This window comes from Echiichthys vipera, assembly GCF_963691815.1.
Source record: "Echiichthys vipera genome assembly, chromosome: 4".
NCBI classification, from domain to species: Eukaryota; Metazoa; Chordata; class Actinopteri; order Perciformes; family Trachinidae; genus Echiichthys; species Echiichthys vipera.
This window is the reverse complement of record NC_139829.1, coordinates 26,183,756-26,206,997: the sequence shown is the minus strand read 5'-3', so window position 1 is coordinate 26,206,997 and position 23,242 is coordinate 26,183,756. Positions and strand designations below refer to the sequence as shown.

Here is a 23,242-nt window from a genome sequence, read left to right as displayed (position 1 = left end):
TTGATCAACAGAAGATTATCAACAATTTTCATAATTGAGTAATACAAAGTTATTTTAAAGGCAAAAACACCAAACATTCACTGGTTTTAACTTGTTGAATGTGAGGCAGTATTTCTGTTTTAAATGGTTCTTGTGAGTCCTTAAATGTATTCAAAGTATGTGAAGTTGAGTGGAAAGTCAAGGCCTTAAAAGCTTTTGAAAATATACAGGTCATTGAAAGTGCTTAAGTTAATATATTCTATAGATAAAGAAGTTTGTTAGATGTATTGTATTAATTAACCTTAGCAAAGGCTGTGCAAATATTTTACAGACAGATAGGCAAACAGTGCTTTGAGCTTTAAATGCTAACCGCTCACAATGACGACGCTTACATGCGGATGTTTAGCAAGAAATGTTTATCATGTTAACCATTTCAATTTAGTGTGTTAGCATGCTAACATTTACCAATTTGTAACAAACACAAAGTACATCTGAGGTTGATCATTTTTGCAGGGATTTAATCTAAATTTAATCAAAGTGCTGCACAAATGGAAATTTTGACCTGATGATGGTGCTATGTTAAAGGTTAATGTATATCATAAGTTATTACAGTGTTTCCTGAGGGAGACACAAATATGTGTACAAAATTTCATGTCATGGCAATCCGTCCAGTAGTTGTAGAGACATTTCAATCAAAAACATAAATGTCAGCCTCACAGTGGATTTAGAGTAAAAAGTCAGAGGATCACCAAAATCTGCAGCATTTATTCTGTGGGGAGCAGGAGTGTCTTTACAAAATGTCATGATATTTTGTCAGATATTTCAGTCTAGATTGATAGGATGTACTGACAGACAGATCCAATTTGCTATAAATAACTCTCTCACCCACTTCGGCCGCCATAATAACCTCAGAGGTGTGATCGAACAAATCAACATGGTATATTAAAACTGACCAGACTCAGTGATGGTACAAATGAAATTATTTTAATGCATATTAGCACTTAGTTTTTGGATTTACGAATATAAACATTATCACATTCACCTGAGGTGATAGATTACAGCACAACACACCCCAAAATACACACAACACCTACTTGATGGAGTGATTATTTAAAAATATGAAAAGGAGTTATTTGCAAAAGTCTTCCTTAAACCTGTACGGAGAACCAGGTTGACTACATTATGGAAAGTCAGTGTCAGGTAAGTCGTCAGTCACACATTTGCTATGACTGTCAATTTCCTGCCACTGCTGGGGTGTTAACTCCACCAACTGAATGCTGCGACAGGCTCAAAACCATTATTCTTTTATATGACCCAGCTCTGAGGCATCCGTGTAAAGTTACTGAATAAAGGAATAAATACCAACCGTAGTAAAAAACAAAAAAAAGGTCAATAAATTAATGTTGAAATGTTGGAGAAAAGCCCGTCAAACACAACACTCAACAATTCATAAAAGTATTAAGGTAAGTGAAGACATGAGGGTGTAACAGGAATATGACATTTGTTTACTCTGCTTTATCATTGTTGAAATACATTCTAAATATTTGGGAAGTAGTTAAGATAACTTAAGTTATTTATTTCTGTACAGGTATTTTTCTTGTCTGATACTGAAGTTATTATATTAATGTCAAATACAGATTTTGGCACATAGAAGACATTGTTGTATAAAGGCAAACAGAGGAAGTCACATGCCCATGCAGTCTCTGTGATATTTTGCTCCTGAGACTCTGTACACTCATGAAATGATGCTTGTATAAAAATACTATGTTCTCAAATATTTAAAGAATAAAAATAAACAACTCAACAGTCAAATACAAATTATAAAAGTACAATCGCAACACAAATACATGCATGCCGTTTTTCTCTTTATCGGTCCAGTGAATGTCTGTCACCTCCTTAGTCGACCCGAGATCTCCATCCAGGAATTTTGTTTCTCATTTCAGTTTTACTGTGACGTTGACTCAGAGACTCGTCGCAGGACCGGAAACTAGCTCGTCTTCTGCAGCAGCTTGTCCTCTTTCAATCGAAACGGTACGCTCACAGACATCTCTGCGATGAACCTTTCGCAGGCCGTCTTGGTCACCTGCTTGCAGAAGCGAAGGTCGATTTGACAGATGCTTCCACAGCGCTTGAAAAATGTTAGGGAATGGTCTGTGACCCGGTTACAAACTGAAAAGAAAACAGAGAGGCCAATTATTAGTCACCAGCTTGATGTTTTAAAAAGGATGTGCAGAGAATATCCGCTGAACGGAGTCTTGCAGGGATGATGTATTTTTCTAAGCCAACCCAGAAGTAAACGTTGCCCCGATTCCCTCAACAACCTGGACTGCTGCAGAAAATAAGTTCTGTGGTGAACTCACATGTTTTGTCCAGTAACATATTCTTCACAAACGAACACCACTTTTATGATTTAGATGTGTAAATGCAAACACTGGAAGTAAAAAAAGCTAATATTAGGCTTTGAAAACACGCTCGCACCACCACTGGCCTCCAACTGATTTTGTGTGTTGACGTGATGATGACCTTTGTCGTCTCATTTAGCCACTTGTTAGCAACCGTCTTTTTTAAAACATGTATAAGCTGTTTAAGTAATAAGTTACTGACGTATTTTATGTGAAAATGTTATGCTTGTGTCAACCACAGACCATATTTCGGACATCTAACAAAAAAGCCATTCAAGAAACCCAATGACTCTGAGACGGGGAAGCAAAAATGCTAAATCATTTGTGGGTTTCAGGCAAGCAGAGGGTAAAAAAAGGAGAAGACAGAGCACGTATTGCGTCATAACATTGGGGTACAACACATGCGCAGTAGTCTGCAATTGTTGGACGGCTTGACAGCAGGTGCACTATCATAGAACATAGGGATGATAGATTCATTTCACTGACCCGTCCACTGTAATTACAGGGGGGGAAAATTTGAGTGTCCCCAAAAAATTCCATCAGGGCCAAGCGTAACCAAAGGGCACCTGATCGGACACCACACCTTTATTTCTCGTGCCACCCTCAAACATGGCAGCTTGAGATACACTGCATGTGTCGTACCCAACAGCTCAGTGATGTGTCATCTCCTCTTTTTACCCTCTAACTTGGGGTTTGAGAGTTCCCTTGGTTATAGGAATCACTCCTGCAGAACTCTATATTACATCATTTTCTCCTCTCTTTCTTCTCAAAGTACACGTAGATTATGTAAGCAGGACAAACGAAAATTACTGTATGTATAAAACGCCTAACTAACATGATCCTGACTTTCCCATTGACTTCACTGAAACTGGACCCAGAAGGCAATTTACAGTGATGACAGGCGACTACAACTTTCACCATTTCATAAAGTGGTATTTTTGTGGCTTTTGCTACGTTTATTTTTCTTCACAAATATTTGATGACAAAGTTACGTGTGAGACCAAAAACATAGCAATTTGACCCAGGCAACTCTTCCTTTTAATCACGCCTACTTGACTCTTATTCTGATGTTTTTGGATTGTAATTTGTTATATCCTGCCTTTAACTTATTTTCTGTTTTGATCATTTTTGTTCTTTTATCTTTCAACTCTGCAGACTTCATGGGTTGCTGAGAGTGTAATGTGCACTACCTGATCTTTTTAAAAACAACTCAACACAGCGACTGTTTCCCCTGAAGCATCTATCTTACTGTATCACACCTGTGTGTCAGGCCCCGTTACAACCCATGAACCCTAGCAATTGTGCCTGTGTCTTCCTGTGCTACCGTTGCTCAGGTCCCAGCTCGCACCTGAAAGGTTGATGTCTGTGAGGGAGTCTCTAGTTGTGGTCCCTGCTGCTGTCAGCAGGTTGACTGACTGGTCGTTGATATGGTTGCAGTAGCTCAGGTCCAGTGTTGACAGAGAAGGCATCTGCCGACTGATGAGACGTAAAGATGTGTCAGTGATGTCGAGCCCCGCCAGACGCAGGTCCTCCACGTTCCGCAACTTGCAGCGGTTATCCAGTTGACCTGTCCATCAGTCACATAAAGAACATCAACGGTCAATGTATGTATATTGTAAACAGGTGCATGATAGTCTCCAAGGATCTCTAGGAAGTCTAAAAGCTATAAAAAGGAGGATCACATTATGTCACAGTTAATGTATCAAGTGAGTTTTATCCCCAATAAATAATTCAAAGTCAGTGAACTAATCATATGGGTTTTAACTATTTAGTAATTTGCTCAGTAGCTTTGTTAATAATTCACATATGTTGAACAACTCTACACACAACAGGCACCACAATGCATGCATACAATTTAACAAGGGAGATGGGAGCAACCCCATCTGTGGCAGTGCTTGTTCTTTGGTGACCCACGAGTTACCTGGTCTGTTGTCTGTGGGGGGTGAAAGGAGGTCCCTCATCTGTGCGTCTTTGAGTCCCTCCACCCACTGGACATCCAAGGTACGTAGCAGAGGGCAGCTGGACGTGCAGAGCGCAGATACAGCAGCCCAAGAACACCCCGATAACCTTAACACTCGCAGACCTGAGAGACGCAGAAGCCATTTAAAATACTGATGCAGGACAAGAGAAACAAAAATAAAAAGAATGGGAACATCCCTTGTCTACAGATCAAGAATCACCAATAGTTAAGTACCTGGCAATCTATTAATGAGCCAGCTTAATTGTTTCTTGGAAATGTTGGTCCAACTGAGGTCCAGGGAAACTGGCTGTCGGCGGATAATCCCACTTAGCATGAGTGGAGTGATGGAGGTGCAGCGGTTCAGATCGATCTTTTTCCAAAGTCTCTTATCACAACACCTAGACATCAGAAAAGAAGTGTTTCCTGTTATTACTACATTCTGTGCAGCAATATGTGAGTTTTTTCCTTTTGCAATCAACGTGATGTTGAACATAAAAATGTGTGTGTGTGTGTGTGTGTGTGTGTGCTGTGCATTTACCATCTGTTCCACGTCTTGCAAATTCTCATGCAGACACACAGCTCCTGGTGTGTGAGATAGCCAAAGATCTTCATCCAGACCTCACGCTGTATCACATGTGTTTTACCATCTTTTAGTGGCAGTCTGTCTGGAGGCGGGCTTATCGGAGGGGGCCGGATGACATGCCGCTCCATTTGGACACACTTGGGTGGGGAGTGTGGGGGCACCGGCCGGTTGGTTGGGGTGCTCCTGTTGAAGCCCAGCGGAGTGATCTGACTCGGATAGAAGTGGCGCAGCTCCCATGGTGTCCCGTTCATCTCTTTGGTCTTGAGGTGGGGCCTCTGATCCCCGTGTTCACTACCGTTGCGGAACAACCTCTTGGGTTCCTCGTTTTCTGTCTCTGGCTCCACCTTGAGGGGTTGGCGGTTCTCGTTGGCCAGGCAATCCTCCGTCTTCTGGATTTCCTGGTTCAGTGCTTTGCTCAGCTCTCGGCTCAGCTCTCTATTGGGTAAACGGCGCTTACGGCGGGCTTTTGGACGTGGACCTTTTTCCTGGGTCTCACTTCCGCCCTCGCTGCTGGGGCCGGCCTGCGGAGAGCTGCAGTGAGACTGATCACTGTCTCCAACAGGCGTTTTAATGCAGGGATTCAAAAGTGCATTCCTGGAGTCCCTTTCATCCCCTTCCTCTTCTCCGAAACGCCCATTCCTCTCTACACCGCCGCGGGAATGAGGCTCCCTTCCTTCTTCATCATCCTCCTCCTCATATGCATCACCGTCCTCATCTTCGGTCTTGATGTGGTGCAGAAGTTTGGAAAAATAAGGATTGTCTGACTTTTCCTGCAGGAAAAATAAAGGTATGAGAATTACTGACATTACTTGGGTTTGGCACAGCAAAGACATTGCATCTAAAATGTCTAAGATAAATTCAGTAACTCTTTAAATGATACAAACCTTCTTCCTCACAGTGAGATCATCTTCCTCCTCCTCATCATCATCATCGTCAAACAGCTTCCTTTTCTTCCTCAGTTTGTCCTCAGGCCTGGGCCGGGGCAGGTTGCTGGGGGAGAGCACTGGCGGCTGTCGGTGGAGAGACTCATCAGGTCTGTACCTGGGCGTCTCCTCTCTGTCTGGTCTCCGTTTGGCTGCAGACGGCACGTCCCCCTCCTCCTTCACAGGCTTCTGTTCCCTCAGCAGAGAGCCGGGGAGGTTGGAGGCGTACTTGAACCCTGGACCCCTTTTTTGCTTCAATACCAAGGGGGACAAAAATTTGCGAGACAACTTTATACCTTTTGCCTATCGTGACTGGGAAAACCAACTGTAACTAATAAAGTGTGCGATCAAAATGAAACATATGTTATGCTGGTGGTTTCCTGCGTCTGTGACAAACGGAGTCACATGTGAATGACTTTCACAAGCTACAAAAGTATAAACAGGAAGTAGCAACTTGATCAACACACAGAGACTAAACTTCTGAAAGCAATACTGAATAAAGAGAGTGACTGTTAAATATGAAAGTCACAACTCAGAAAATCTCAGAACCCTTAATTGTTTTGCTGTTTTCAGAGTGAAACACACCCTTAGTAAGCTGTTACATCATTTAAATCCTCTGACTCGCACATATTTGTACTCACTTTTCCACTTTTCCCAGCGTGGTTGCATTTGGGACATTCCCAGCAGTTAGGGAGTTCATCGTTCACCACTCCTGATGCATCGTTTACCTGATAAACCAACAAGAAAATTAACCAGTTGTTAATCAGAACAACAAGTTGTAACTGTGTCCTGTGTACAGTTTTTTTAAACATGAACAAGACCAGGGGAAGTGAAAGTGACGGTTGTGACGTGTGCCTGTTAAGCAGGTCAGCACAGTTTAACCTCAACCTTAACATTCAGACTCTTGCTTCATGCATTAAATAGAGAAGGGGAGTGGATTTGAACACTCGAGGCTCAGACCTAAACACACACTTCTAAATTGCTCTGTGTTATTGTTATGTATAAAACTGAAAGAAAAACATATATAATACCTTTGTTGTTACATGCTGCAAACAACTAGACAGTGCCTGTCTGACAAACTGGTTTAACCAAGCCTGTAATAGCAACAACCTACAAACAGGGTGTGTGCTGCTTTATAGTACATTCTGTCTGGCCTTAACCTCTTAAAAATGCTTTTGGCACCGCAACCAGTAAGGTCTACTGTCTCACATCCATCCAAGGCAACAAACTACATTCTGGTCATTCAGTAAATATTCTTATCCCCCGATCATTTGTATTCTTGAGCATGTGGCAGGAGTCCAATCCTCAAGACGTGATGGTGTCACACTTGAGCCATAACTACTTCGGAATCACATAAAAATGATGAGTGTGATCAGTCTTACATAAAACAACACCACAGCCAATTACCTTCAGTGCCTACAGTCCAAACGTCTGAGTCACTCAAATTATGCTACGATGACCTGGCCTTCCTGGCACACTACTTTAACAGAAATGAGTCAGCGTGAGAATGACTAAAGTTCAACTGTTCCCAGCCTGCTCCTCTGTACCTTGAGACAGTTGGGATGGACGATCTCGTTGCAGATGGAGCACTCCATCAGCATGAAGTTGAACTTGTCCTCCTCTTCCTCCAGTGTGTCCTCTTTCCCCGCCTCTTTACACACCACGCACACCGCCGTGTGAGGCAGGACCGGCTGCATGGATTAAGAGAATGGGCAGGAATAAATACATTTAACTCAACAAATCATATTTCATTCACTTTTTCAGAAGAGAAACTGTGATAGAGCACATTGTTATTTGTATGATATTTAGCTGCTGTAAAATATATAATGTAAAAATATTTGCATTTGTAGGAATTGTGCGTGAATGCTTTATCAAAATACAAGTGCTACATTTTGAATAAGATAACTAGCTTACCGCAATGCACTGTCTCATAATGCAAGACTGCTTCATGCGCCCCGGCCCTCCAAACTTCTTCATGTCCTTGCAGAAGTGACACTCTCCACACTCGGTCCGGAGGCACGCTTCGCACTTTCGACATCGTGTCCTCCTGCGTCTGGCTCCGGATGAGCTGCGGTTGGACGGCAGCTTAACAGCCGACGACGTCCCCACCTTAGGCTTCGGCCGATTGGCCGCCCGCTGCTGGAAGACAAATAGGGAGAGAAGAGAGGTTAGTCAAAGGCTACAAAATAAAGAGATTTTCTATCAGTAGAGGGTGACAACTTTCTACCTGGAAACAACAAATGTGTCAGCGAATGTGAGGAGGGCCTTAAGGCAAGATAATGGATGAAACATAATGTACATTAGTCAGCTTACCCGTACTGAGCTGCTGAAGCTGAGCATCAGGACAGATATCAAAATGATGCCTGATTAGTGCATCAACACGGTATATGGTTGATTCATTTTTAGGCTGTTCCTGCTGCTTTTTGAGTGCCAGACATCTGCACCCAGCATTAATGTAACACTACAATGACAAGCTAACTATTGGACACAAGACACATGCTGCCATTTAAGTGAAATAGATTATATTTTCAAGGCAATTGATAACTCACCTTTTTCTCTGTTGGATACATTTACATTTGTCAATTTGGATTTGTCAAAAGCAAAATACAAATTAGATTACTGTCTTCATTATTGAGACTATAAAATATCACAAAAATGGGGGAAATAGGCCATCACAATTTCACAGATCTCATTGGACATCTTCACATTTGAGAGGATGGAACCAGCCATGGCTTTAATGATGAATTGATGATCAAAATATAAATTATTGGCGGACTTGTAAATTTATTGATTAATTGTTTCAGCCTTAGATCTGAGATAATAGGAAATGGTCTTGAAAGTTATGAGATCCAAAGCCATAATATAAAGCACATCCAGCCCCACAGCTCTGACCTTTCTCTCAAATTGCATACATATGCTCTATACGTGACTAATGGGAGTAAATGAAAGAAATGGTAACATGTTGATTAAACTCATCTAACATTTGTGAGGGAAAACGGGAAATGACTCTCTTTCACACTTGAATCCATAATCCTAATTTCACGTTCATGAATTTCTCACTTTTTATTTTTAGTCTCTTCCTTGTTGCCATGGCAGTAGTGTAAAGCGCTATGAAAATAAAGACAAATCATAGACCATTACAGTGATTCTTGTTCTAGCAGGAGAGGTTACCTTGGCAACACGTTTGCCTTGCTGGTATCAACTGTTTGAATACTGCAAGAGATGGATAAAAATAAGCTCACGGGAGGTTATGATTTAGTGTGAGCCTGTGAGCCCTTGTCTGATGTAATTTATTCCAATTCTATTACTGATTACTGCCACTGTGTCACATTTCAGCGCATTCTCATTTCATTTCCCAATAACAATGCTAAGGTGCTTATAAATAGGTTTACAGATCAAACCGGTAAAACGGGATGGAAATAGTACAGGACATTCCAGGCTAACAGCAATCTAGTGTGATATTATTAAGGTGGAGACGAGAGACCAGCCGTGAATCTGTGACAAACAACCACCTCTGTAGATGTTGTCCAGATTTTTTTATTTTCCCTCAGGAGGACTTTGGAAAGATATGTTTTTGAAATCTACCTGACTTTCTTTGAAATTGCATGTTTTTCACGCACAGTGGCGTGTGTTTTTTTGTGCCTGTTGTTACCGATGGAGAATTTAGTGAGGAAAAAGACGTCTGACAGCTTTCCATTATTTCATCTGAATACCGTAGAGATATGGGAGGGATACATCAAAGGAAGGGCTGCTGCTGCAGGGTGGTTGTGACTGTCAACATCACACAATGTTTTTATTTTTATGTTCAGTGGCTTCATTATTTTCCTGACCATGTCTGACACAACTATTTCTCCAAAATCATATTTAAAGTCAGCCTCTGAACAATTAAAACCTGTGTGTCTGTGAAAAAAAAATGGACCCGTGTCCTGCCCCTGAAGATCTTGGACATCGTTATAGCAACAAAAAAAATGTGGCTACAGACAAATCCCAGCACTTTGCAGAGTGCAATCTCCACAGCAACTATCAGCTGACCCGTCTTTACTTTAACTCAGTACAGTAATATGTCAGGAATTTGGGGATTGGTCCCTGGAGTCCATGAACAAAAAGATGGCCTATATTCTTAGCTTCTGACTCAGCTGTAGTGTGGATTCCAGGAGGAAGGAAATCACACGCCTCATCGTTTGTTGCTCATGTACAGTGGTCCTCACCACAAATAAGAGTGTGTTGTTACTCTCTCCAACAATGTGTCACTACAGAACTCCTCTGATGAACTGGTAATGTGTGTAGTAGTTGTAAACATTGTGTAAGCAGCACAAGCGCCTGGCTCTTATGACAGGACCTCGTATTTCTCCTGAGCACAGGCCAAGTGTCTAATGGGTTAGACTTGTGTAATATCATTTAAGCCCTGTTAGAAAGCATTCATGCAGTGGACCTAACTATACATGTACGCATAACACAACACTTTGTCCTAAAGAACCTCATAAGACAACACATTGAGTTTAAGGGTTGAGATAAATCACCAGGGTTGTGTACTCCTCCTCCTCCTGGTGCAAAACAAAATACTGTTGAAATCAAACCTGAATATTTCTGCCAGGGGTTTGAGGGGGTCACTGGACCCCAGTTTGGAAACCACTGGACTATTAAGCAACAGAAGTAGAGCCACTTCATTGTTTCCTCACCCCCATCCCCCCTCCTTGGTCCCTGCCTAGACAACATTTTGCCTAAAGCCTCCTTAAAGGCACAGGGTGAATGAGCAAGTTTAGGAAGTGTGTGGAAATTATTCACAAGTATGCATTTTCCCAAGAGGACATGTGGGGGGTTAGCGTACATTGTGTAAATCACCGCTTTAAACGGTGGTAAGTTGCATGATATTACAGCTAAATGGGGGAGACAGGTTCTGGACACGACTGTGTAACACAACAGGATGATGTGTTTAGAGGAGGTCAGTACAAAATGGGTCAGTTATAGCTCACATGCTAGATGGTGTCCAAGGAGGAGAGGACACGGTGTTTTTAGACGGGCAGGGTATCAATTCTGATAAGAGACCATCATATAACTGTGTGTTACAGAACATTTAGCTAGGTATTCACCTCTTTAACCCGGTAAATACTCTATAAGGTTTGAAAAAATACATCTTTTTTATATTTTAATAACGACTGGATACAGAGAAGACGAGCGGGTGAACACCTCACGTTAACCTGAAGAAAACAACTAAGTTCACCTCAAAGAAAAACACCATTCCGCTCGCGAAACGCTTTCTTTCACACAACACACTTCGACAAAAACACAGATGTCACAAAAAGAAGTGTAGCAGCTCTGACCTGCTCAGACTCTGAATCATATTCCTCATCGTCTCCGCTCAATGACAAGGCCATGGCTCCTCTCTCTCATCGTTCGTGAACAGCAGAGAAAACTAACATGGCTGAACAAGCCTCCGCTCATTCCCCCCTCCGTCACAGCCGCTAGCGATGGTCACTGTGCTGTGTTCAGGGACTATGTGAAACATGGGAAACACTAATCTCCTGCTTTATTACTTCATCAAGCATTCAGGTAAGTAGAAAGCAGTACACTGAAAAACGTAAATACAAATAAAAATTATTGTACACGTGTTTTACACGTGAACTAGCGTATATAATAGTAGATTAAGCCACATTACTGCGTCGCAAAAGAACGGTGACATCCGTTGCTACGACTATTAACGCGCGACTTGAATGCGGCATCAATGCAACAGGAAATGAAGATCAGTAAGAAACGCAAGATGATTCCCTCTTACACACTTCCGTATTCGCTTCTGCTGTTTTTTTACGGTTGTGTCGGTGAGTGGCGTTGGCCTACAGGTAAAATCCACGCCTCGGAATTTATTTACGTAACATTATTTTTCATAGGTTCCGTGTCAGCTGAGTTTACACATTTTATACATGTTGTAGTATAATGACCAAAACAAGGCAATGAGTTTTGTCTGTCACTGGCGTTACAGTCAGCTGACTTCAGTCCACCTGAGCAGGTGTTTCACCTGCTGAACACCAGACATAAAGCAAAAAGCCATCCAAGTACAGGCATTACCAGGTGTACTAAAACATGCTACCAGATATAACCTAGCTATGATGATTTTGTTAATTTGCCCAATACATTATGTTCCCATTAAACTGAGGGACTATTCTTTTTGTGTAGGCTTTAAACATTTACAATTACCACACACAATTAAAGGTAAGAGACAGCCCTTTGACCTCAAAGTTATCTCTTGGTTTTAGATTCAGTGTACTTACAGAAACACAACAACAACAACAACAACGACTCAGGGCTGGACTGTGTGATATAATGATGGTGATATAATAATGAGTCATGTAAAGCCACTATGTTTAAGCTTTTAACACGTCTTACTTTGGCGTCATCCAGTGGCAGTGTGAAGAATTGGCAGAGAAAAGCAGTACATGTTTTTTTATACAGTATATGGTTTGTGATTGGTTTCAGGGTTTGTTTGTTTTTTGTTAATAATAATAATAATAATAATAATTTGTATTCTTAGCCATACATGCAGGTTGACTACGCATGCATGCACACTTCTCCCCATGGTCCCATTTATTTTTCTGGCTACGACCTCTTCGGATTACAGAATTGTCTCTTGTGATAACAAGACTTCAAATTAAAATGTCTGACTATGCAGAGATGGATTCACGAGTGTCTCGCATGACTTACTAAATCTAAATCAGTCCCTGTGCCAATGCAAAGAACTAACTTTCCAACTGATAGTAACATAGCCCTGTAACTTTTTCAAAAATAATGTAATGTTGACTGAGGGCTTTCAAGCACCTTACTGATCTATCTTAAAGCAGAAGCATTGCAGCCATTGAACCCTGGTGTCAGTGTGAGTGCTTCTATGCCAACACCAAGGAGCCCTATTTATGAATAAATACAAATTTGTACCTCAAACTATAAGAAACTTGGTTGTTCCTTTATGATTGATCACAGGTACACAGCTGCTGTCACGAGGCCGAGGGGGCATTGGGCCTAACCTCTAGAGGTTCCTCTACCAATAGCCTGCAGAAATGTAGCCTACTTTGTCTGTACATCTGTTTTTAATGTGCAGTGAGCAGGGTTTCCATTAGGTTAGGTATTAAGGCTGTTTCTTTAACTCCCCGTTTCTGATTCTCTCCCTTAAAAGGCTTTGTGCTTGTCTGCAAAACCTAACCTCCAAGAAATGAAGGGTAGTTCAGATTATTAAAACTTTCTCACTTGCTGCATCAGCACCACAACAGAAATAAGTGATTTGCTTTGTTGTGTTTTTAACTTTAATGTAATTGTAGGCCGACTTTGAGGAGTTGACCTTTTATTGTTGTCAAATAAATCCAACGATCTGCTGTAGTCTGGAAATATGAGTACTTCCTGCTCATGTAAAGGGGAGACAGCAACTCACATTGATTTGAGTGTATAATATTTTCTTTCCAGGAGGTAGTGATAACTGAAAGAAACGTCAATGGCTGTTAAAATAAACGGCATTACCAGACTTCTGTTAGATCCAGGATGTAGAATATTTTGGCTTAATTTGGCAGATTTTTGGTTTGAAAGAAATTTGACCGGATTCATTCAAAAACTGCCGACAATAAATCCAGGAAAAATCACACACACGCATGCACGCACTCACGCACGCACGCACGCACACACGCACACGCACACGCACACACACACACACACACACACACACACACACACACACACACACACACACACACACACACACACACACACACACACACACACACACACACACACACACACACACACACACACACACACAGTTAAATTGTCACTTCTTTTTGGTTTTAGCTACAGAAGTACCTTTCAAAATGTTTTGTAAAAAATGTAACACTACCAAATATGAATTTATAACTAACTCTTTATCCCAAATACAGATGAAACTTAGGTCTGATTCATTTGATCATTATCTTAGCAAAATGCTTTACCCCATAAAATGATTTGGCTTAACAAACTACGCTCCTTTTATATTTTTAAAGATTTAAATCGTTTATTTGACCACAATGGAAAACTTAAAACTCATAAATAATAAATTGGCACGATTAGACGTTTAGATTATTAAGAATTTCAAATTTACTCCAGATTCATTTTTGTTTTTCTTATTCTTTATTCTTTTTTCTTTGTTTTAGTGTCTTTGTCCATCTTAAGTTATGTTATAATTGTTTCTACATTTAGAAATGTTTTGTGTTGTGCATAACCCTGGAACATGTAAAAAAAGTAATGTTTGTATTGGATCTTTCAATAAAATAAACAAATAAATAAAAAGCAATGAAAAAACGCTAAAAGTTGCAATAAAGTGTATTTAAAGTGGCACTGTTTGGGTGTACAGTGCCTATAGAAAGTCATGATACCCTTTTGAAAGAGTGATTTTTTTTGTTTTACAGCCTGAAATGATAATACATTAAAATACATGTTTTTCAAGTGTGATTTACACATTTCACCTTACAACATTCAAGTTTCAAAATTTCAGAAAATTAATAAAAAAATGAAAAACTAGAATAGCAGGGTTGGAAAAGTGATGAGTCCCCAGATTTAATACTTTGTGGAGGCACCTTTTGATTTAACTTCAGCCATCAGTCTGTTTGAAAACGTCTCTACCAGCTTTGTGCACCTAGATTGGGGAATATTTCCCCATTCTTCCTGCAGAACTGTTCGAGTTCAGTCAAATTCTGTGGTGAGCGGCGATGGACTGCACTCTTCAAGTCCATCCACAGATGTTCTGTAGGATTCAGGTCAGGGCTCAGACTCGGACACTCAAGGACATTCACCTTCCTGTCCTTTAGCCACTGTGTTGTTTTTATGGAGGTGTGTTTTTGGTCGTTGTCATGATGGAAGGTGAACCACCTGCACATTTTCAAGTGTCTAACAGAGGGCTGCAGGTTTTCCTCAAGAATTTGGGTGTACTTGGCAGCATCCATTTTCCTTCAGTCCTGACCAATAGCCCAGTCCCTGCTGAAGAGAAACAAGCCCACAACATAATGCTGCCACCACCACGCTTCACTGTAGGGATGGTGTGTTTGGGGTGGTGTTCTGTGTTTGGTTTTTGCCAAACATAGCGCTTGGAGTTCAGCCCAAAAAATGAAATTTAGGCATTTTTTCTTCTGCACTTCTTTCTTGCCACCCTGCCAAACATGTAGAACTTGTGAAATTGTTGTCACATGCACAGATCGACCAATCTCTGCCATTAGGACTTCTAACTCCTTTAAGACCACCATGAGCATCTTGTTAGCTTCCTTGATCAATCTTTTCCTGGCTCAATCATCCAGTTTGGAGGGGCGGCCCAATCTAGGTAAGGTCTGGGTCGAGCCATGTGCCTTCCACTTCTGGACAATACTCTGAACGGTACTCAGAGGGATAGTTGAAGCCTTTGAAAGCACATTTCCAACCATGATGAATTATTATTTCTGTTATCATGCACTACTAGGTGTGGAATCCTCAAGGAACAGCTGATTTTATTCTGAAGTCAAATCAAAAACACCACAATTGATGTCAGGTGGAGGCCAATTAACTTGGTGTGTAATCTGGAGGATGATTGCTCATACTTGATAATGTTTATTATGGTTATTCATCACTTTTCCAACCCTGCTATTCTAGTTTTTAATTTTTTTAAATTTTCGGAAACTTTGAGAGAAAAAACACTTGAATGTTTTAAGGCAAAATGTGTAAATCACGCTGGATCTTTTTATGCATAATGTCATAAACGACTTTTTCAAAAGGGTATCATAACTTTCGATAGACACTATGTTCAAGAGGGAACAAACAGCCGCTTCGTGACGCGTAGCTGGGAGGCGCACTGACTGCAGTGAGTGCAGCAGCAGCAGCGCCTGTGGAGGGTGTTTGTAACGCACTGGATTGTGGGTATCTTGTGTTTCCTGATCGACTCTGACAGTCGGTCAGCTGTTGCAGCGAAGTTTTGACATAGTTTCAGCTTTCAGAAGTATCTAGATGTTGTAAATTGCCTTCAAATCCCCTGCGCTCTCTTCATCCGTCTCCTCCATCGAGTGCATCCTGTAAATCCTCCCGGTTTACACCTATATATTTAAAAAAAAAAAAGCAGATTTGGGCTGTAACTTGGAGCAACTTTCGTAATGAGTTTGAACGAGCACTCCATGCAGGCTCTGTCATGGAGAAAACTGTACTTGAGTCGAGCCAAGTTAAAAGCCACCAGCCGCACTTCAGCCCTGTTGTCCGGGTTCGCGATGGTAAGTTTTCTTCCGCTTCACTTGTTCCTGTTGCACAGTTTTTTTAACTCGGTGAGTGTAAACCCAACTTAGGCCGTGACCATGAACCGCGGATCTATGTGACGCAGATGATTGTTTTGGAGGGCTGCGGCGGTGAGGAGCGCACTTTCGCAGGCCTAATGACGGCTCCCGTGCGTCAATATTTACCGCAAGTGTTATTATGACCGCGGACTCAAACAGGTCCCAATATCGACAGAAACAACTCGTCTGTGCAGTCATGTGCGCCTCTGCGGGAGCTGTGTCTCACGGTGCAACAGTGCAAAGATAACGGATCAAGAGTAAGAGTTTATGGAAACTTCAGAGGCTCGCCCACACACCCCCCGAGCCCGGGTTAATCTTCCGCCATTACAAGTAGACCGCACACCCCCACTGTTTTTTATTATTATCTTTTTTTTTTTTGCAACCTACAAATCAACAGCAATGTCATATATTTAAATACAACAAGCAATATTTCTGAAAACAGCAGGCCACTGGTTCTCAAACTGTGGTACATGTATAAGGGGACCAGCTTTCTGAGACAAAATCCGGGGACATTTTTGGTTCAGAGGCGTAAAAACCTCCAGAACATGAGCAGTATTAAGTCGGTTTGATATTCAACATTCATTTTATACTCAGAATAAAAAACTGTTATGCATTTTAACCATTTCATTCAATTATGCCAAACCACTTGTGCAACATAGAGACTAATACTCCTCATGTAACTCAATGCTTGTTTTTGAATAATATATTTTTAATGATTTTTTTAATGATTTTTTACAAAACTTAAATCTATTATGCTTCTTTGTCCTTTGACCTGGAGATATCAAACCCCTTTGGCTTTTGCCTGTGAGTAGTAGGGTGTGCAACTATATGGGTTGTTTGGTCAACATTTCCATTTTTACATTTTTTCCTATGTTTTTCGGATCTTTCAGTCACACTGAAATCTGGGACATTTCCGGAGACTGTAGTAGCCAGGGACAGGTCACTGAAAATGGGGACTGTCCCCGGAAACCAGGGACGTCTGGTCACCCTATTATACCTCTGGTGGTACTTAAAGGGATCTCAAAAATAAAATAAAAATGGAGAAAAAAAGGCTAAACTAGTATAATATTTAGAAAATACTTAAACTTTTAAGATCCTTGAAATGTAATTTTCAAAAAAGGTTTAGCATTTCCTGTCATATTTTTGTTTCTGGAATATTTCCAGCAATTTACCAGAAATGGTACATCGGTACATCTCTAGAATCTACCAAGAGTGCAGTAATATAAATATGACAGCCATGTTTATTGTGTTACTTACTGATGAAATCTGGTTAAAGGGGTTTCAGGTAGGTGCATAGTCCTATGTTGATATTTCAGTTATCAAGTGGGGAAAAGACACTTTTCTTGTATGATTTTTCTCAGGTTGCCATGGTGGAGGTGCAGCTGGAGCGGGATCATAAGTATCCACCAGGGCTGCTGATAGCCTTCAGTGCCTGTACCACAGTTCTGGTTGCAGTACACCTCTTCGCCCTCATGATCAGCACCTGCATCCTCCCTAATCTTGAGGCTGTCAGCAATGTTCACAACCTCAACTCTGTCAACGAGTCTCCCCATGAGCGCATGCACCGCCACATAGAATTGGCCTGGGCTTTCTCCACAGTCATCGGCACCCTCCTCTTCCTGACCGAGGTGATGCTCTTGTGCTGGGTGAAGTTCTTACCCCTCAGAAGCCAGGACAACAACGGCACCATAAGTTCCGGTGAGGCAGCAGCCATCGCTTCCACCTGCATCATGGTGCCGTTTGGACTCGTTTTCATCATGTTCGCCGTCCACTTTTACCGCACACTCGTCAGTCACAAAACGGACCGGCAGATCAAAGAGCTTGAACAGGTCATTCAGCTCCAGAACCAGCTGGACCACAGGGGTGAGAATGACGACCTGAAGGCCGCTATCCATTACCCTTGATTATTGCCACTTAGCACACAGCAGCAACAGACATTCAACAATGACTTTATTGTTATCTGTTATAAAAGCCTTATTTTTTAATGTTCATGTTGTGCTCAGATGCTTTTGTTTTGTAATTGAAATCTGTCAAGTATTGTAGGTGTCGACTCCACTTTTGGATAATGTCCACAAACGTCTACACACATTATACATAAGGAAAATAGTTTTACCTTTAACTTGAAGATAAATCTTTTGCTGTCAGGCACTAAAATATCAGTGTCTTCCTTAATTACACATCCAATCATATTGTACAATAAGGTATTGTAGGGCACTTAAAGCCACTTAAGGAGCCCAGAAAGACTAGCTGGTGGTGTTAGGTAATGGGAATCCTAATAAGCAAAGGATAATGTAGAGCAGGCGGGTCATTATTGTTAATTGTAACCCAGAGGGAACTTGAATCACCACCACCAGGGCTTTAATTCTCAATAATGACCCACTCACTCTACACCATCCATCTTATCACACGGCTAATTAGTCAAGCAAATGTTTCAGACAAAATATTGATTTAAAAAGGATTTAATTGGATTTGAAAATGGTCCTCCAGAGTCTATGATCAGGACCGCATCCATAGCAACGGTCTGTTACACATAGCAGCGGTCTGCTTTCCAGAAATAACAGACAGTAGAATAGAGTATTCAATAAAGCTGTGTAATAATGACCTGCTCGCTCTACGTTAGCCTGCTCATTAGACAGCTACTAACTAAAGAAATCAATAATTTGACACAAATTGTTTTTGACGGAAAGCTCAAGTTTCTGTTTTTTTTTTGCCACAGCTGACCTTAAATTTACCAGGCTTCTTCCTGCAGATTGCTGGACGTGGTCCTCCTGATCAGAACTGTGTCCATCGCAATGGTCAGTCACACAGTGGGCTGTTAATAACAGACAATGGCGTAATTAATCAATCAGAATTGAGTATTCAACAAAGCCGTGTAATAAACTAAACTAAAATGCACACTTGAGGGAGCTATTATAGGAATTGGAATTTGTTTGGATATTTAATGAAGTTAAATAGCCTGGTACAAATTACAACACAGATGTAAGAACAGGACTTTGTACCACCGACACTGAAAAACCCCAAATCTGGGTCAACCTGACCTGAGGAAGATCCCCATCAGAATAAAAACAATAACAATTACTAAATTAAAGGAGCACTTCCTCAATGGAATATGACTCAACTGAACTTTTGTTCAATATTCATGTAAACTGCGGTGAGGCCTGTTTGTGGACTTTTCCCTCTGTACTTAACTGGTCTACTTGAGCGGTCAAACTCCCAGTTTATTCTCTGCTGCTGAGGGCACACTCCCTGTATAACGCACCACCACTGCAGCATCCGCCTGTGGCCTTAAGAGTATCCCACAGCATTGATTTCTCCTGTTCTCAAGTTTGCCCGGCTTCAAGTTAGGCTTTGTAGGGAGCATTACCAAGCCTTTATTATCAATACAGATGTTCATATTGAAGGTGTGAATTGGCTGATATTAAAGTTGTATTAGAATTATTGTCTGCATGCTTTAAAACCAAAATAATGTAACAAGTTGGATCATTTTAAAACATTTACAACATTTAGGTCTTCACCTGACTGAATGGTTCCTTGGAAGTACTTTTTATTTTCCCTAATTACCAAATGTTTTAGGCTCCTTTACTTTCCACATTGTATTTAGGTTTTTCGGTTTATTAAACAATTTCCATTTTATTACCAAAAAACTGAATCCAAAGGAAAATTAAGATTTGAGCAGGTCTTTTATGAAACATCAGTGTTTGTGTGCTATCTGACGCAAAAGAACACGTCTTAATATACGTGCTAGTGCCTTTAACCGAAGTGTGTTATTATAGTGAACATATTTTATAGCAAGGGTTCTGTGACAACCAAGACGAGTTATTAAGGGTAGCATTCAGAGCAGTGATGGCTGAGTCTGTGTACTCCTGGGAAATACATCTCTAAAAAAAATAATAAAGAGAATTGTGCTCGATTTCACGTTGTTTTTGAAAATATACGGTCATCCATAAAAATGGTTTCTGGCTTTGAAGAAGTATTGATGAATTTAATTGTTACAAAGCATGTGCGTATTGGGTGTTGTGTTTAAGTTTTGTACTTTTAGGTTACAAGCTTGGGCGTGTTCACTCATTGTTTAGGTTACACATTGTCTGTGTGGAATATAGAGGTTTTTTTTTTTTTGTCCTGCGGCACATTGTTAGTTTTACTCGAGTCTGACCATTTGATTTACTTTTTAAATTGTCTTTACTGTAATATTGGTACTATAACTCTGTTCAAGCACAAATGAGGAATCGTGCACATACTTAGAGCTGTACGACATTTTTTTTTATCAGTTATTCTCTCATGTAATGGTGTCGTCATATCCCATAATTGTAACCTGCTGTAATTATATCAAGGAAATGTCGTGGTCCTTATTACCCACTTCCTACACGTGGTTAATGCTGAGTCAGGGTAATGCACGAGCTCCCAAAATTTGCATTCACATTGTCCAAACCAGATGATAATATCTCTGTGATGCATACGTAGCAGAGAGAAAGGAGGGCTTTGTACCATACAGACGGTTGAGTAAAATGGTTGTTAAAGTGTTCTTTAAGACTCTTCACAAGAAATGACATTTTTATTTATGTCAACTGCACACACTCTGGACACTTGTGATAGGAACTTCCACACTTTTAGAAATGTATCAATGCAAACCAATGCATGTTTCTTAAGTTTTTTAGTTTCCACTTTTGTGGTTTATTTATTTATACCCAGTGTATGTTACTGTATATAGCGGTTTCACTGCTTTTTCAATGCACAGCTTTAAAGTGTTTTGGTTTTTTTTAGTAAATACTGTATTGTAAGTTTTGCCTTTGTGTGGTGTTATAACATGGTTAGAGTCACCATGATGTTTTGTTGCTGGTTTGAGAATAAAACATATCTGAGATAATTTGTGATTTATTTAATATATATAAATGTTTATTTACAACACTTTTGTCAAATACAGATGCGACATGTTCCTGAAAGAAAGAAACATGCTTATGTTTCTCCCTCATTATAAACACTTTGTTCAGTTTTTACATTTAAACTGGTTCAAGCCAGCATGCATTCCTACTTTGAGATGGAAATACTGCAGCTCCAATGACAACAGACAAGTATAATTGTGTGTTACTTACCTCTTGAAAGACTATCTAAGTGTAAACTGTGCCTAGCATGGTTTTCCCACAGCCCTATCTCCTCCAATAACAACCTTGAATTCCTCTGGCTGAGTTGGGTTTCCTCTGTGTTTCTCATGAATTCTCTCTGGCTCGTGTTTTGTAAAATGACAGATGAGGAAGAATGCTTGCATTGGCTGCTGGTGTATACTGTAGAGATAACCCAGAGATAAACAGAAACTGTGACTGCAGCCGAAGCTAAATGTCAGCTACATGTCATTTGTACAGCCGCACGGAGGCTGTGGTATGAACCGATGAAAAGGTTTGGAAATGCTTTCTGTGAAACTCACTTTGAAACACGCCTACAAATAGTCCAGCCTTTCCTCGATATACTGCTTCACCCTGTCTGTCTGTATTTAAACTGTCTGTCTTTCTGTATTTAAACTGTCTGTCTGTCTGTCTGTATTTAAACTGTCTATCTGTCTGTATTTAAACTGTCTGTCTGTATTTAAACTGTCTCCAACAACATAACTATTGACCACATTACTATATTGAATATCTAATCAATATATCTATATATGTAATCATCATCTATCTAGTATTATACACACAAACTATACTGTCCTATTGCACAATAATATAACATACTGCTGTCTATATTATATCATGTTATTGTACTGTTCAACTGTATGTATTATGTTAGTGTTAAGAATATTATTTATTTTATCTTCCAATTTTTTTTATTCAATTTTACAGATAAGTACACAAGACGTATATGACTATGTATGTATAGGTAGTAAAGTAGGTAAATACCTATACATGCCCACTAAGCTGATTTTGTTAAGTTCAGTTATGCTGCTATAGGCCTAGTCTGTCAGGCCCGGGGGATAATACTGCTCCTGATACTCTGAGCTTCTCTCCTCTCTGTCTGTATCATTCATGTCTCATCAATGCATGTTACTAATTCAACTTCTTCCCCGGAGTTGTTTGTGCTTTGTCGTCTCACAGGTCTCTGCTGCCGTGGTCCGGCATGACGCTTCCTGCTGATAATATCACAATTACTCATATACCATCATTAGTCTGAATTATAAAATTTGTAGCCATAAAAACATCATCAGTGATATGTCTCACTGTATCACAGCTGTTATTACCACTACTCGTCATTGATCATATTTATAATTATTATCATTATCATAGAGAAGTTCAGCCATCAGTGAGGAACTTGGAGTAGAGCCGCTGTTCCTTTGCGTTGAAAGGAGCCAGTTGAGGTGGTTCGGGCATCTAGTAAGGATACCCCCTGTGCGCCTCCCTAGGGCGGTGTTCCAGGCACACCCAGCTGGGAGGAGGCCTCGGGGAAGACCCAGGACCAGGTAGAGAGATTTTATCTCCACACTGGCCTGGGAACGCCTCGGGATCCCCCAGTTAGAGCTGGTTAATGTGGCCCAGGAAAGGGAAGTTTGGGGTCCCCTGCTAAAGCTGCTGCCCCCTCGACCCGACCCCGGATAAGCGGATGAAGATGAGATGAGATGAGATGAATTGAATGTCACATACTCATATTTTATTAATTGTTCATATCATATTTTAAATATTGTGCTTGATTAAATTCATTATACATTCATACTCTAATACATATATAATCCAAATATAGCCCTACTACTAAATGTATCTACTGTCATTTACATTCAAATTGATAACACATTTTAAAATATATATTTTTTAAATTAATTTTGATTTGTTATTGTATTTGTAAGGGACTATATAGGCTACAACTGTCCACGTGTTGACATTTAATGTGTTTGTAGTGTAGTGTGTGTATTTACAGCTTGTGATAATCACATACAACAAGCCTAGCCTACATGGTTTCCTACATAACTTTTACTTTTTATGTGTGGGTAATCACCACATTATTGTCTCACAAAGCCCGAGGGTGCACAGAAAAACACCTGTCACCTGTTAAACCACCCCCTCCAATTTGTTTGTGTTCTTCCGAGTCGCCGAGGGATCTATATTCCGCCTCTGTCTCCTCTCCTG

General features: G+C 40.6%; 2 protein-coding genes across 3 annotated transcripts; one reads left to right on the top strand and one right to left on the bottom strand.

The window, feature by feature from the left end:
* Positions 1 to 810: 810 nt before the first annotated feature.
* On the bottom strand, positions 811 to 11,295 carry kdm2ba (lysine (K)-specific demethylase 2Ba). 2 transcript variants are annotated; one of them, XM_083911759.1, is made up of 10 exons: positions 11,169 to 11,295; positions 7,762 to 7,986; positions 7,395 to 7,538; positions 6,489 to 6,575; positions 5,809 to 6,108; positions 4,880 to 5,694; positions 4,576 to 4,739; positions 4,303 to 4,464; positions 3,730 to 3,948; positions 811 to 2,148 (listed from the first exon to the last, which is right to left on the bottom strand). In XM_083911759.1, exons 1-10 carry the CDS (start codon positions 11,220 to 11,222, stop codon positions 1,967 to 1,969), a joined length of 2,352 nt encoding a protein of 783 aa, XP_083767885.1. In that variant the 5' UTR covers positions 11,223 to 11,295; the 3' UTR covers positions 811 to 1,966. The 2 variants fall into 2 exon arrangements, with proteins under 2 accessions (XP_083767885.1, XP_083767886.1); XM_083911760.1 differs by having other exon boundaries at positions 7,762 to 7,983; positions 11,169 to 11,286.
* A 4,470-nt stretch (positions 11,296 to 15,765) lies between these two features.
* LOC310945607 (calcium release-activated calcium channel protein 1-like) lies at positions 15,766 to 20,972 on the top strand. Its single transcript, XM_083911753.1, has 2 exons — positions 15,766 to 16,082; positions 17,504 to 20,972. The coding sequence occupies exons 1-2, from the start codon at positions 15,969 to 15,971 to the stop codon at positions 18,044 to 18,046; spliced, it is 657 nt and encodes a 218-aa protein (XP_083767879.1). The 5' UTR covers positions 15,766 to 15,968; the 3' UTR covers positions 18,047 to 20,972.
* The last annotated feature ends 2,270 nt before the right edge of the window (positions 20,973 to 23,242 follow it).

Coding starts and splice junctions, on each gene's coding strand:
- kdm2ba (XM_083911759.1), bottom strand. CDS start 11,222: ATGGCCTTGTCATTGAGCGGAGACGATGAGGAATATGATTCAGAGTCT. Junction 6,109..6,488: donor ACGCTGGGAAAAGTGGAAAA/GTGAGTACAAAT, acceptor TTGTCCCCCTTG/GTATTGAAGCAAAAAAGGGG. Junction 4,465..4,575: donor GCTCATTAATAGATTGCCAG/GTACTTAACTAT, acceptor TGCGTCTCTCAG/GTCTGCGAGTGTTAAGGTTA.
- LOC310945607 (XM_083911753.1), top strand. CDS start 15,969: ATGAGTTTGAACGAGCACTCCATGCAGGCTCTGTCATGGAGAAAACTG. Junction 16,083..17,503: donor TGTTGTCCGGGTTCGCGATG/GTAAGTTTTCTT, acceptor GATTTTTCTCAG/GTTGCCATGGTGGAGGTGCA.